We start from the raw sequence: 16,381 nt of genomic DNA, 5'->3' as shown, positions 1-16,381 counted from the left end.
AGCTGATTTTAAAATCACGCTTCATTTTTTTTTTTTGGAATAACAGTTTTTTTTTTATTTTTCGCTTAAAATCGAGTTTTAAATTTGCTAAATTTACTAAAGCCTTGTAACTTGCGTTTTGGCTAACCAATTTTAAATCTGTTGGCAAGAAATACATAACTCATTTTTTTTTTTTCAATAATTTAATTTCAGTGTTGCGTCAGATTGATGGAAGCCTTGTTATTGGCCATTATGAGTTATTATCCATGCTAAATTTAGCAAAATTTCTAAACAAAATATGGAGTGAAGTATGAGTAAAAATGTTTGAAATATCGAACACTCGAAAAAAGAGGTAGCTCTATTGTAGAAACACTTCACGTTTATGTACTCTGATTTTCTACATTAAAAATGATAACGAGTCATGAATGCTTTGTAACAGTCAACTCTTCAAAACTCCATATTTTCATAACTCGACGCTTGCTTTAGTCCCAGTTTAATTTAAAAAAAATTGATGATGGATCGAAAATTATCATTTTTAATGTGGTGCTTCTAGAGCCATATCAAGTTTATCAATAATTCTAACACTCAAAATTATAGTTTTTTTTTTTCTATATGCTGTCTTCGGAAAAGTTTTGCATATTTTTTGACAGTTTGTTTTCAGTAAAATTAGAGTAGTCCAAATGACGCTCACACTATAGATTCTTTTTTGTTAATTTTTCCATCAAGGGCAATTAAATGGTTGAGAAGCACTTGATTTCGAAAAAATAACAGTTTAATCTCTTATGGTTCAAGATATATTATTTTATAGAAAAAAATTAGGGTACAGGGCTTTTAAATATTTTCTTATTCGTTGATTTCTCGTAAACTAAAGCATTGTCCAGTTAGAATCCGGACGCAAAGTATAATTTATTGTTACGCTTTAAATGGTCAGAATCATCATTCTTTTTAGCAGTCTGATTATAAACTAGTCCTCTATAAAGTGTGAAAGTTTTATGGAATTTCTTGCAACGAGTGAAAAGTTATTTCAGATTGAAGAAAAACGATTAAAAAAATCTTGCACAAACATGTTAAAAATTTAGCGTGGCCAAGAACGACAGCCACGAAAAATATTAAGGACAAACGTCTTGAAATCCCGCTTCAAGAATGCATCAGAGCTTCAGATGCACAAATCTCAAGGAGCAAGCTTCAAACAGCAGTGCATTTCATTATTCTGTTCTTGCTCACTTGTGATAAGCCTTAAAAAAAATATCAGATGCGCTGGTTTTGCTTACGAAGAGTTTTGGGCGCTCAAAATCGTGAGTAGGTGTCAAAGTCGACCATTGTGGCGGCCATTTTGGAATTCTAACAAGCCTGTCCTTAATATCTCTAAAATCATTATGTAAGATGTGTTCAGGTGTTGTTTACCATGCCATGAGGAAGTGTCCCCGGAAGATTAAAGTTCACGTTCATAGATTAATTTGCTTGGATTTGGCAGGAAGTTCGAGCTCTGGGCATCGTTTTCTCTAATCACGATAATGGCAGCAAATGTGTACAAGGATGATAGCCTCAAGTATCGCGTGCTGCTTTTCAAAAATGCACACGAGGGTTCTGTAGATGTTTCAGCCACTTTGGTAAGCTATCACGAAAGCCGGGGATGTTCAGTGGTATTATCACGGATAGATGGTGTTGATTTACGAGAAAACACTAAAATTTCGCCTCTTTGGAATTCACTGAATTGCCTTTATTTTCACAAGAAGAGAAATGTTTGATAGTTTCTTTGGAATCCTAATCAGGTTACTAGAGGGTCTCAAGACCCTAAAAAGATGACCCGATTGTGAGACAAATATGACGAAGGGGTTGATGTTAAAATTTACTAGCATTGTGTAGATTTTTAAGGAAGTTAACACGGGAAACATGAAATAAAGTATGAAAAATTAAATAATATAATTTCAATGATTTTTTTCCTTGAAACTACAATAAATTATCTTTGTTTTTTTGAGACGAACCAGCCGAGGGCTGAAAGTCCCTTTAATAGAGATAAAAAAAATCTTTGTTTTGAGGGCTTTACCTTTTCTCTTTGTTATTCCACTTCTGAGATATAAGTGATTATCTGCGTCCGGATTCTAAATGGACAATGCCATATTACATTAGGCTAGAGGGTTAAGAAGTATATAAGTGGTGTGGAATTTTTTCAAGGCCTCCATAACATATGCATGTTTGAATTTCTGTGCGCCTATAAAAGATTTTAGGCACGCTAAGAGTAGATTCTCTTGTCCTAAGCTAGGTCTTAAGCATATTGAATTTAACTTTAAGTAAACTTCAGGATAATATACTGTTTTTGTTTAAAATATTATGTTTTTCTTGAAAGTCATTCGATTTAAAAAGAAATTGTCTACCTTTAAACGTTTAATGCATTACAAAAGAACCCGCATTAAACGTCTAAATGTAGGCAATATTTCAGATGGCTTCAAGGGGGTTTAGGAGTTAGACGGAGAGGGGCATTATAGAGGCTTTATAAAGTTTCAGGGGTGTTCTTATAAGCTTCAGGAGAAGTGATTTAAAGGAAGTTTAGACATTTGCATAACAAAATTCATGAAAGCCCCTACAACTCTCCCCTGAAACTACACAGAACCCTCATGAAAAGGCTCTCCTTCCTCCATCCGGTTTTAAAACCGTTGGAAGTTTTGAGAAAATTAAAAAAAAACTATGGAAGATTTTCTAAAGAAATCCTTGGGGAGCGTCCATAAATGGCGTAGCTTCTTAGGGGGGAGGAGGGTGTCTGGAATTGTGTGATGAGCCATGTATTAGGTAAGGAAAATATGCTACGAGGGGCGTGAAATCCGCCAAAATATGCTGCCTCATTTATGGAGGCTTCCTTGGAAAATTTTCTGGAGGATCCTCTAAGGGACCGTCCATATACCACGTGGACAGAAAATTAATGGTTTTTGACCACCTCCCCCCCTCCCCGTGGACAAGCGTGGACTTTTCATTGACCCCTACCCCCCTCCCCCAATGTCCACGTGGACATTCGAAAAAAAGGTTTTTTTTTTCATATTTCTAAAATAAATGGAAAAAGTGATTTTAAAAAGTTTTTTTTTTTAAATATTGTTTTGTTTTTCTTTGTCATAAATTAGACGGGCTTGGTGGTCTAAGGGCTACCGCTTCTGATTTATATGCAGAAGGTCCTGGGCTCAATCCCTGGCCCGTCCCTTTCCTCCTACTATGTATCTTTCTATATACTTTATCTCTGCTCTCTACATATACATCTCATGTATATGCATGTTCATAGCCGTCGCTAAAACAGAAACGGGTTGAAAAAGCCGTTTCCCTACCTTCCAAACTTTCACAGCACAGTGTCACAATCCTATTAGAAAACGCCTACAAGTTATGCAATTAAGCGAACTGTGCCGCACATCTTCAAAATAATAAAAAACACAATATTCTATCACCTTCCCCTGGTTTCCACACACCAATGTGTGAACCTTCTGCCAACCAATTCCCACCAACACTCCAACATCCGCATGAATTTGTGCTGGCGCAGAGGTATATTCGGCCAGATGTGAATACAAACGATTGCAATCATCACTTCCTTACCCCTTCCCCACATTGACCTGCAACCTGACGTGGCAGGCGCCATTGTCGCCTAGAAATAGAAGATCACCAACGCTCACACACTGAAGATGCCTGCTAGTCCCCGGCAGTTATCTCATTGGTCCTTGTGTGAGTGCAGCCTGGTCTGGCGATACTGGAGTAGCATCCACGGGCGGTCAATCAAGCTCAAGCTCAAGCTCAAGCTCTTTGTAAACAATGTCATAAATAGTATTAAAAACTTTATAAAATACAAATATTCTATAGCTTTACATATATAATACAAACAAGTAGCACAAAATAGATACCTACAAGTTTTCAACATTGTTTTTAATTCAGCTTAATGTTTGTAAAAGTGTGGGTTCGATTCTTGCTCCAGTTGGTGGAAAATTTTACAAAAAAAAACAAGATTTACAGCAACTAAATTGTATTGCTGAGGTTTGGACTTTAATATCCATTAGAAACATATCAAATTTTAAAGGAACCTACGAAAAAAAGTTTTTGAGATAAGCCTGCAAATCCCTATGTATTTTTAAACTTTGAAGTAGTTTAAAAATTGGATATGAAACTTCGAAAAATCCATACAAAACTTCAATGAAAATTTTCTGACTGAAACACCAACATTTGCGTGGTCTACACTCCATTTGAAATCTCCAGAATATTCTTCGATGCAGAAAACTAAGTAATTAGAAATTCTGATAATTTAAAACATGATTTTTTTTCCTTGAAGAAGTAATTTACTGTTAGAAGACAATGTATAATAAAATAAAATGTATGGAAGAACTGTTAAGGAGAATCTCATCAATAATGCGACATAATTTGTTTCGTTTGTAAATTCTTGTTTCCTAATTTATATGTCAATGTTGTCCACGTGGACATTTGACGAACCCCCACCCCCCTCTCTGTGGACAAGCGTGGACTTTTCGCTAACCCCCTCCCCCTCCAAGCTGTCCACGTGGTATATGGACGGCCCCTAACGAAAACTCTGAAGGATTTTTTTAGGCAATCAATGGAAGTTGTTCTAATATAACTTTCAAAAGAAATCCGTGGATCTTGAAGGGATTCCTGGGGGATTTTCCAAACGTATCCATGGAACAGTGTCGGGTGGAGTCCAAAGAAGTTCCCCAAGTATTTTTCGTACGAACACGTCGGACCCCGCTCGAATGAAACACTGAAAGAATGGTGTAGATCCGTTGCCCCGTTCCCGAGCCTATTCGTGACATACAAACACCATTCTATTTTTATTTATATAGACTAATCTGCAAATTACTTTAATCGTTGAAAATATTATGTTTTTGTCACTGGTGACTTTAAGATGCCTTCGATGATTTTGTATGGGAACGCAACAATTCTCATATTTTAAATTTTCCCCAATCATTATATCATAGCTCAGTGGAATGGAATACACTCTATAATTATTTTACTCAATACTTCACGGAATATACAGTTTTCAATAAAACAAATTTATCATAAAAATATTTCAAAAAAAAAAAATCATGGAATATCAAAATGTTTTCGTCTAAAAAAATGATATTCCAAACAAGCTTCGAGGAAAAAGATAAAAATTTAAGAATGTTCAAAAATAAAAATAACAAAAATTAAAAACCAAAATTCACAGAATCGCAAATTAAAAGAATCGTCGTCTAAATCATGTTTAAATCGATTTCAGGATACAGAAAATGTAAACTATTACGGAATTTTCATGATTACTTATCAATCAAATACCAACTAGCACATGAAGTTCACACAAGTTGATGAGAATAGAAAAATCGTTCATTTTATCACGATTTGTCATACTTCTCCTATCCTTCAGAGGAATTTTTGATCGGTCAACAATAATAAAAATAAAGTCATTGTCGATTTGACGCACCCCGAAATATTGACAAATTTGGATGAAAATATAGCAAAAGTTTGGTTCAGCATTAGCATTTGAGAAGTCAGGGTGACTGTTGAATTCCAAAACTATAATGGGCCAGGCTCATTGAAAACATATTTTCAACTGTAGAAAAAAAAGGTTTAAAAAAAATTGTTCTATTGAAAATGGAGTCATGGAGTCATGGAGTCATCAATTTCAAATTGACTGTTACACTGAATATTCGCAAAACTTTTCTAATTCTCTCAAGACCTATAAGGATTTCTCCACAAATATCATCTGCAATTTCCTCGAATAATTTATAAATTTGTCAGAAGCTCGCCACATCGTTTACTCAAAAAGAAAACCTCAAAAACTCAACCTTTTGTTAAGAAATTTGAGTTTCTTCAAATATTAATTCTCAAACTCTTTGCCTGAGTTCCTCTTAAAACATTTCAACAGATCTGGGCCTGTAATTGGATATGTCGGAAGAATACCAAATCAAATAAAACCTAGGATTCCAAAAAATTTTCTAATTCTAATTCCGAAATAAATTCCTGAAATTATTTTTTGAAGTTTCAGTACCTTCTAATGTTTTTGTCTTGAGCTTGAGAAACAAGGAGGTATTTTCAAGGCATAAGAAATGCTTTCTTACCTTATTTCCAAATAGATTTAAAAGCACTTCTAAAAATATTTTTCTGGAAATTCCTGGAGGTAATAGGCTATTAACGGAATTCTACAAAGAATGTATGGGTACATTAGAACTGATACAAAAAAAATGATTTGTCATTTATTATTGGATATCGTAAAAAAGATTTTGCAGACTTACTGGTGAAATTTTGGACTATTCTTACAAATAAGGAGTGTATCGGAAATTAACTATATATGTTCAAATCATTCTAAAAAATAATTTATTCGAGTTATAAATAATTTTATTTTTGGAGGTACTATATAAACCCTCAGAAAAAGGAATGGCACTTTTGCTTTTGTAAAAATAATTATTTTCATGAACATCAATCTCAAAGTTTAAACGCATGATCTTGAAATTTTGGACACCTCTTAAAAATTTGAAATTGCGGAAAAAATGGAAATTTTTTTGATTTTTTACAATATTTTAGCGCAAATATATTCTTTCCCAGATTGCTCATAATATAGGTAAAAAATTATTTTCAAGAAAAAAATCGACTCCATTTTAGCGCAATTCTTAAAAATGAAAAAAGGTCATTTTTCAGGGACCCCATTTTTTGATGCTCATTCAAAGCAGGATTACGCAAATAAAAAATACATCAAATTGATAATTCATTTTTTTTAATTGGAAATGTTTTTAAACTTATCGACGAGGTAGCTTTAGTAGAGAACGGAATTGTATAACCTTTGAAGATATTTAAAACAGACTGTCAAAGTTCGACAAAAAATTAGTGTTTTTTTAGGATAGGCCATTTTTTTAAATGTTGAGGGTTTTTCGATCATAAATATTTTTTTTGGTTGATGTTCGGTGATATGTTATGTATACATAACTGCTAACAATAATTAATATTTTTTGGATTTTTCGCCGTACAAGTTTTATTCGCTACAGGTTATTGAAACGCTGAAAAATCTTTAAAAAACAACAATTTGTCCAAAATTTTAATTTGTGAGATGTATTCTTTCTACAATATTTTCAATAATGCTAAACATTTTTCAAATTTTTTCAGGCTATTCTAAACTTGACTGTATTGTGAAGATTTGATGGAAAAACCGAAATGATAAGACCAAACATGCTTCGAGATAGAGCATCCTGAATGTTTATAGTTAATTTCCGATACACTCCTTATGTTTGACCGATTTCATCGACAAGTACATGTTATACACTTCTGTGATCATTTTCTGAAAAAATCGCTATAGAGGTTGTAACAAAAATCCTGCTTAAGGTTAAACTCGATGGATTTCTTCATATTTTGGTTTTTTGATTTTTTTTATTAAATAATAATTTTCAAAATCTGTTTCCATACACATTCAGAGGGAAAATCAAGGTATCTCCTAATTTCTCTTCTGGTAAAAAAAATGCCAGTTGTCCAGAAATCAATTTTTTTTAAGATACAGGGGATGGACAAAATAATAATAAAATTTTCGCTTTTCAAAAAATGGTCAACTCTGTTACTTTTCGAAAAGTGCATAAAAAATCTCATATTAGTCAAATTTGAACTGTTGTATCTCCGAGAACAATAAATCGAATGCAATGAAATGTTGAGCACTCATGACTTATATAATGAGCTTAAAAGAAGTTTGACTTTACTCAAAATTGTTCATAGGAAAGCAAATGAAGCGATTTGATATATAATATGAACTTTTACTAAATTGGTGCATTTTCAACATGCATCCCATAATCTTTTTAATTTATTACCGGATATTTCATTACTTTCATTCAGAATATTTGTATATTCAAGTCAATCAGATGAGTTATACTGAACTCTAATTACAATACTAAATTATTAAGCAATGTTGAAGTTTTGGCTGATTTGGAGTTTTTTTTTTTTGAAAAACAATCTTCTCGCTATATTTTTTCCGTGAAAATAATTTAAAATTTCGCCAAGAGTTTTTCGATGATCATTATATAAGTTATAGACGTTCAAAATTTCATTAAATTACGGTTCTTTGAATCCGGAGATATAACAGTCCAAATTTTTTTTTTTTGCAGTTCAAAGTTGGCTATCGGATATTTATTATGTTTACTAGAATTTTTCTAGTTTAGTCCAATCTTTCCCATTGATAGACAATTAGTTGATTCACTGTTCAGCTTGAGAATGTTTTATGCACTTTTCGAAAAGTTACTTGACCATGAGCTAATCGTGAAAAAGTTTTTGCAGAATTACAGGTGATATTTCAGATTATTCTTACAAATATGTTTGACCGATCTCATCGAATTTTAACTTAAGCTTATTCTTCACACTTTTGCTCTTAGTATCGAGAGGATATTTTTCGGAATCCTTGGAGTACCTTAAATATTATTTACCAATAAATGTGCTGAAGGCTTTATTGTAAAACTTGTTGAGAGCTTCAGAAGACTTTTCGTGTGAAATTACTGTAAAATTCAGATCCCTTTCAGATCAACTTTCATATTCATAAACTATTTAAATGGTCTCACTGAAACAATGAATTTATTAAAGATACTGAGAAAACATCTTGAAAAGTCGGGAACCTCTGCCCTGCACCACTAGTGGAGGGCTCGCCCCGACAGCAACAGTGGAAAACCAGAAATTGAGCTATCATTCTCGTCAAACAGTGGCTGGGAATCGTCATAAACTGTATACGACGACGGTATAATAACGGAGTTTAGGCCTAGGCCGAGGTTTAGGGGAACTAGTCTTTTGTGATGGGTCAGTTCCTCAGAGGTCAGATAATAAAATTCGCGAGAGCGCCTCCACCACCACCGTCCGGTTCACAGCAAACTGAACTCAGTTCTATGACATTGTCACAGGTGGCCCATTTCAGTGCGAAGTTCGCATCGCAAATCACTTTCCACACAGTAGGAAAGATGATGGTGGCAATGAACTACTTTGGAGGTGCGCTGCATGAATTATGAGCTAGGAACTAGTTTGCTAGAGAAGCAACCTTGATGTGGAGATTTTTGAATTGATATCGGTTCTTTGAGCTTCGTCAAGTTCGCGGCACCGCGATAGAATCATAGCAAATTCTGAAGAATGCAACAGGTTCTGATAAGAATGAGATGTACGTGAGATTCCACTGGAGCGCATCAGGGTCTCAATGTCGGACGTCTTATCACGCAGCATCAAACCTATATAACGTTTGACGACATAATTTGCATCGCAGTATCTATTGTGCCATGCTGTCGGAAGCATAGAATCAGTCTATGATTCGTAACAATGAAGGTAAGGTAGCTTCAAGAATCAGAACTAAAACTTCAAGCTTAACATCACTTCGTTTCCTCAATTCTAACAGATAGCACCCGTCGTGCTGTTGTCGCTCGTCCTGATGGGAATGGTTTTGGCGGATCCGTTGTTCCTGTTCGATGACATGTTTCGGCAGCAACGAGCTCTGATGAGGATTTGGGCCAGATCCCAGCAGCACACGGCAGAAGCTTTAATGGGAGGAGTCAGTGGAGGCGGAGGCGACAAAGGAGGACATCATTCGAGCGACTCGGAACATCGTGGCAAATTCCATCACGGAAGGCACCACGGCAAAAAGCATCACAAGAAAAGCAAAAAGGGTCGTCGTCACCACAAGTTTATGCGGCTGCACAATGTTCTGGCGCGACTGCATCGGCGAGGACAAACCCGGCGGATGCAGCGACTGCGGGATTGGGGCAAGTGGTTCGGATAAGTGGTTTGGGAGTGAGTGGATATTGACAGATGAGATCGTCATGACAAAAGTGCAGTAACGAAAAGCAATCGTTTGATTCTTTTGGTTCGAGAATCTTGTAGCGATTGAGCGACTGTTCTTCACAGCAAGTAGAATCATGGAGCATATGAGAATAAGTGATGGGCTATTCATTGGAGATCAATATGTACGAAATTGTAAAATTCAAATGGGATAAGTTGATCTCGTATTTTGTAAAAAAAAGGCTTCGGCTTGACTAATGACGTGGTGTTAGGGTTCATCAGAATCCTAAAATTTTGTAAAATTTGCCTCGGGTCACTTTAGTTGCTCCGTGAATCAGTTGTTTTTGTGGATTAATTTATTGAACCAGTCTAAACTATCTAGAATTAAGAAGATTTCCTTGAAAAGTATAAAAATATATAAAAAAAAATAATGAGACGTGAGTCTTTTATATCACATGTTGTCTACTCTCCGTGTATTAATATGATAAATACGTATATAAACCATCTTCGAAAACTGTACCATGACTGATATCAAGAGCTCAGCTCATTTATGTTTCTTTTCGTGGTTCTACAACAAATCTAAAGCGAATCATGTGCAAGTTTCAAGCTCATTTTCATCTCAAAAAAAGATGCAGTCGGTCAATCAATTATGTCGGATCCGCTCACTACGAAGGTGGATGAGGAGGGTCATTTCAAATTTGTTTTACGCCGCCAGCCAGCGACCTTTTCGCCTGCTTTTAGCAAAAAAAAAAGCATCTTTTGCAAATAATTCGCATGGGAAACGCGTCTTGTTTAGCTCCTAAATAGCTGGTTGTTTCGCCGCAACCCACAGCCCCAGCGTCATCATTATTGCATTGGAGCGGCTTAGACGTTGTAGTCACACCGTCCTCATCGATCAGTTTCATACTAGAGACTCAACAACCCAAAAGTGAAAGCCTAGTTTCATGATCTGCCAAAATGTCTAATGACCGTAATTTACTGAGTTTTTTTTACGCCGTAAATCATGTATTGTTAGTGCTTGTTCTGAATTGTAAAATCGCCATACTTAATGATTTTGCATGAAGTATGATATTAAAAGTTTACGGAAGTGTTGAAAGCATTTTTAAAAAACTATTTCAAATCACACAAGAAACACCGGAGCACTTCTTCTTTTTCTTTCTGGCATAACGTCCAATCTGGTAGGATCAGCTTCTCAATGAGGGGCTGTCCATTTTTTAAGGTAGTGGATTTTTGCGATTCTTCGACACTCCCCCTCCCCCCCTTGTAAGGCACGTAAGATTTCTCAAACACCCCCCCCCCCCTCCATCCTTAAACCCTTACATAATTAATGGACAGTCCCTGATCTATCATATGCTTCTAATAGCACTTCCACAGCAATTAACTGTGAGTTTTTTTTCACTAAACCTCTTGTTCTGCAGGTTTTCTATTCACTTTTGATAAATGCACCTTTTTTATGTCCTGCATAAAAAGTGACAGTGTCACTCAAAAATAATGACAGTGTTTTTAGAAACAGCAGGCAGTGGGTGTTTATAGGAGAGAGCAAAGGGAGGTTGCAGGAACGGTTCAGAGGATCCAAAGGGGTTTCAGAGGACACCACGAGGTATTAGGAGATCGCGCCTTTAAAGGTCTCAACTAAAACTTGGCTTAATCTCTTTTAGTTGGTCCCTCCTTTGCCCCACATGAATGTTGCTGAAAACAAAGTACAGGCTGGTATCGGAACCAAACACGACCGGATCCGTCTGGGTAGGATGTTACGATAGAAGAAAGTACCTTCGAGCTGGTGGAGGAATTCGTCTACCTCGGATCCTTACTGACGGCTGACAACAACGTGAGCCGTGAAATCCGGAGGCGCATCATTAGTGGAAGTCGGGCATACTACGGGCTCCAGAAGAAACTGCGGTCGAAAAAGATTCTCCCACGCACCAAATGTACCATGTACAAAACGCTAATAAGATCCTCTACGGACACGAGACATGGACCATGCTCGAGGAGGACCTGCTAGCACTCAGAGTTTTCGAGCGACACGTGCTAAGGATGATCTTCGGCGGTGTGCAGGAGAACGGTGTGTGGCGGAGAAGGATGAACCACGAGCTCGTTGCACTTTACGGCGAACCCAGCATCCAGAAGGTGGCCAAAGCCGGAAGGATACGGTGGGCAGGGCATGTTGCAAGAATACCGGACAACAACCCTGCAAAGCTGGTGTTTGCAACTGATCCGGTTGGCACAAGAAGGTGTGGAGCGCAGAGAGCACGATGGGCAGACCAGGTGGAACGTGACCTGGCGATTATTGGGTGCGACCGAGGGTGGAGAGCTCCAGCCACAAACCGAGTATTGTGGCGTATTGTTGTTTATTATGTCTTGTCTTAAATGTAATGTTGAGCAAATTAATGTAATGTATCTCAGGCCTCTACTGGCAGAAAATACCTTACCACTAGGTGAAAACTTTTGCAGCGATCAAACGAGAGCTATATACTCACCAGAAACGCCTATTTAATATTTATTTTTATCAGTCAATTTTAACTTATGCTAATTCTTCACACTATCGCTGTTTGACGCACTTTTGAGTAATTTTACAGACGACCAGGATTGTGTTTAGACGTATTAAATGTGTGTGGCTTGTAGTTCCGGGTGGGTTGCAGAGGCGTTACGGAGGTGTTTTCGGAAATTTCGAAGGGTCTCAGGTGCGTTATATGGGGACCGTGAAGGTTTCAGAGGATTTTCAGAGACTCCCTATACAAAAACCCGGAAATGCCTCAAAACGCCCCTAAAACTACCATAATCCCAACGCCCTTGAAATCATCATAAGAATTTTGAAATGCCCATAAAACCCCTTTGAAAACCTTTGACAGGTTTCGAAAACTCCTACAAACGCTCCTAAAAACCCTTTCCCGAGCAGGAACGAATAACTGACACATAACTGCAGCATACCAAAATCAGGTATCATACCAAGACGAGGTATTGATCTGTTACCCAGGTATTGACATAACATAACTTATTTTGGTATTTTCTAGGTATTGATAAAATACCTTGACGAGTCATTGGTTTAGTGTTAAGGACTGCTTGAGGTATTACTCAGTTATGGAAAATTCACTATTTGTATGGAAAAATCGCTGATTATTGTTTAGGTATTGCCATACCTGATGTCATTGTTCACGTGATATTAACAGGATACACACCAGTTATTATTTTAGGTATTTTTTCTCTTATGCAGGGCTTCTTAATACCTCATTCAGGTTGTAGGTATTCGGTTTTCCATACCTGAGTTTGGTATTCTTCACCTATATTCTCCTGCTCGGGTTGAAACGCCTCTGACATGATATCAAAGGCTCCTGAAACCTCTAGGGACGCCCTTAAAATGTTCCTGAAACCTCCTAAAACTTTTTGAAATGCCTCTGAAATGCCTTTAAACGCCACTAAAACGGCTTATAACGCCCTTTGGAGGCTACTGAGACCGCCCTGAATCACCATCAAAGCTTCTTTACCTGAAAACCTGAAACCCCTGAAATGCCCCTGAAATCTCAATAGCATAAAAAGAGGTTCCAGTTTACATTTATATCACTTTCAGAACAAAATTTCCAGACAAGCTCCGTGAAACATTTTCGTAGCTTTTTTATGCAAAAAACAAATAATAACAAGACAGTGTATAATTTGGAGAGGAGCCGTAAACTGTCGTTCTAAGCATATTTGTCCCATGTATTATTATTATTATTATTATTTTTCTTTATTATCGAGATTTGTCCCATGTTATATGGATGGGATACCCATATAACATAGGGGCAACTATGCGTAGAGCGGCAGGAAATGTCCTAACATTTTTGACCGACTTTTAATAATACTAACACCCCTCACCTTGTAATAGTTTGTCCAACTAACAGTCATAAAAATTCTTCTATCAAATATGAAAAAGGTTCTCTAAAATTTTTATCAGACATTATTACAGGAATTCCGATTCAACTCTGGCACAATCGTGCCAAACCTCAAGTTCTGTCATTGGTACATATTTTTGGTACACAACAGTAACACTAGTTTACAGCATTTTTGAACTCGGTAAGCTGATGATCATTTTTGGTGTAGAATCATACCCTGAGTTCGAAAACGCGAAGGAAAAAAAATTACAGTAGAGCGGAAATTTTTTCGACTTTCCATACGAGGTTGATGATTTGAAATCGATTTTTGTTCTATTTTTAAGCAAAGTCGCAAACTTCACACATCTCATTCTCCGTAATCAATGCTCCGATTGAGCTGAAATTTTTACTGTAACTCGCCTACATATGATATGTCAAATAAACGTCGAGAAAGAATTTTTAAGTTGTTTTTTTCTTATTTAAAAAAATACATTTCTTCAAAAAATTTTGGGAATTTTGCTAAAATTTAAGAAGATTGCCCCTAAAACTCGCCAATATCTTGAATTTTATCAATCTGACGCAAAACCTGTATTCAGATGATCGAATGGTATTGTATTCAGCTTTTAATTTATGGAAAAAGATTTAAAATTGGTTGAACAAAACGCAACATATTTGAATTTTAGTAAATTATATATTTTGAAAAGTTGCAAAACTCGATATTGAGCTAAAACTCAAAAACTGTTCTACTTAAAATTTTTTGAAGGTCGGTTTCGAAATCAGCACTAAATTGTGTTTCAAAAATTTTGGTCGTTGACAGAAGTTCACGACTTTCGTTTTATTTTGTAAACTTGTGTAATCAGATGGTTAAATAACAAAAATAGGGATGGTAACATAAGGCTGAATTTCAAAAGGCTGAATACGAAAGGCTTAAACAAAAAAAACTCTAACACACGGATGAAATTACAAAAGGGCTGAAAAGGCTGAAAATACGAAAATGCTTATATAATCTATCCCCAATGGCTCCCAAATGGCTCATCAGATGGAAGCAAAAAGATGTAGACTAACATTAATTAGCCTCTATAACATCGAATGATTACGCTTTTATTTTGTCTGTATTCACTTGTTGAACCAACTTTATTCAATTCACACCCCACAGAAGCTTGGCGGCACCTGAAAGTTGGATTTCACAGAATGCAGCAAATTGACAGCTTCAAGCAATCAAATAAATCACTTTTTTCTCGTCAGTAAAATGTAAACAACAAGTCTTCGTATATACTTGGCCAAATAAACTTTAAAAAAATTTCATAAGGCCTGACTTATGAAACGGCCTATAATGATTCATTATGGTTAGGATGAATCTCATAAGATCGCACTACCCAGTAAACCACGTATCGTATAAGGATGTTTACGACTACATAAACTGAGTAAAACAAGTTGTAAATAACGCAACTCAGACTCGCTCCAATTTATACTGACCGATAGATCATATGCCGCGTCAGAATAGCGTCGAACGTAATCGCAAAGACTTAGTGCACAAAAGTCGAATTTAACAAGCAGCACTTCCTATTGGCTTTCAAGGGCAAAACAAAACATACTGTTACCCATCTTTGTTTCGGTAGCGCAACTACCGAACTGATGATGTTTACCTTTTTTACACACCTATCAACATAATCTGTTGGGGGAATTATTTTATTTTTCTTACCTACAACCCACATCCCACAATTTTTTTAAGTGGGAATGGTAGAACTTTCAATTCCATCAGTCGCACGTACATTAGATTTGCATTTTGTTCCACCATTTCCGTGAAAAATGAGATCCGGCTTGTGCAAGTGAGGAGTTGAGGTTAGAATTGTAGGATATTCTAGGTTAGATTTACTGTGCACTTCGCCTGAACGATTTTCCGACCAAGAAATATCGTACTTCTAATTAGTTTTCACTGCTGTAAAAAATACTGTTATGCTCAGAATAAACAGTTATACCTTCGGATTACACTCATTTACTCGTAAATCTCAATCTGATTGTAAAAATAATGAACTTCTTTCCAATGTTTTGAAACACCGAACCAATTTGACATTGCTTTCGGGAAGCATAATCACGACGACGACAACACTCCCAAGCGGTCGAATCGTCGTTTTGGGGGCGAATAGCCCATGAAAACACTATTTTAAAGAACAAAAGATAAAATCAATAATAAAATTCGGTCCACACTTGCCGACTATGTGCCGTGTCGGGTAAATCTTAAAGTCCATCGGCTACTCATAGATTTCACTTTACTTGCACACATTCTGAAAGCACACTGAACCTCCCCCATTCACCCAATGCACCAATTCTCTGTATCCATTCCACTACTTTGGTATGGCTGGAACAACATTTGATTTGATCACTCTTTTGCGGGATGCTTCGGGTTGATACTTACCGATGTTTGCCTTGATGATCGATTCCGGATCTGCATCGCGCACCTCGGCGGGGAGATATTCACTTGTTCGCATCTCACCTGTTTGTTTTCCCGGTGGGGATGCTGCTGATGAACAAATCACTGCACAGCATAATTATTTTATCACCGAATTTTTGCGGATTTGACCAATATTTTTGCGCGACGACGACGGCGGACGGCGGCGACCCGCACGCAACGCGAATGTTTTGATGTAAACAAAACTGTGCTTTATATATTGCAACTCAAGTTCGCTACAAGTTGTATAAATTGACAGATCAAAATTTGGTATGGTGGAAATATGTCAGCAGAGTTGCAGACAGCGTCGCAATGACTTTGGCAAAATTATCACCCAATCAACCCATCAGCATTCATAGAAAACCAACAA

General features: G+C 36.6%; 3 protein-coding genes across 4 annotated transcripts in view; 2 read left to right on the top strand and 1 right to left on the bottom strand.

The window, feature by feature from the left end:
* The window catches only part of LOC109422692 (putative leucine-rich repeat-containing protein DDB_G0290503), a 673,760-nt gene that overhangs the window by 277,485 nt on the left and 379,894 nt on the right, over nucleotides 1-16,381 (bottom strand). The gene's annotated exons all lie outside the window — the stretch shown is intronic.
* On the top strand, nucleotides 8,349-10,138 carry LOC109412337 (uncharacterized). Its single transcript, XM_062842951.1, has one exon. It carries the CDS (start codon nucleotides 9,371-9,373, stop codon nucleotides 9,716-9,718), a length of 348 nt encoding a protein of 115 aa, XP_062698935.1. The 5' UTR covers nucleotides 8,349-9,370; the 3' UTR covers nucleotides 9,719-10,138.
* The window catches only part of LOC134291957 (uncharacterized), a 242,085-nt gene continuing 237,271 nt past the window's right edge, over nucleotides 11,568-16,381 (top strand). Inside the window, exon 1 of the mRNA XM_062860465.1 lies at nucleotides 11,568-11,948. Coding sequence (XP_062716449.1) covers nucleotides 11,644-11,948 — 305 coding nt within the window. The 5' untranslated portion in view covers nucleotides 11,568-11,643. The remainder of the gene's footprint in view (nucleotides 11,949-16,381) is intronic.

Source organism: Aedes albopictus, chromosome 3 (assembly GCF_035046485.1).
Source record: "Aedes albopictus strain Foshan chromosome 3, AalbF5, whole genome shotgun sequence".
Taxonomy (NCBI): Eukaryota; Metazoa; Arthropoda; class Insecta; order Diptera; family Culicidae; genus Aedes; species Aedes albopictus.
Note: the sequence above shows the minus strand (reverse complement) of the source record. Positions and strands in the feature narration are given on the sequence as shown.

Coding starts and splice junctions, on each gene's coding strand:
- LOC109412337 (XM_062842951.1), top strand. CDS start 9,371: ATGGGAATGGTTTTGGCGGATCCGTTGTTCCTGTTCGATGACATGTTT.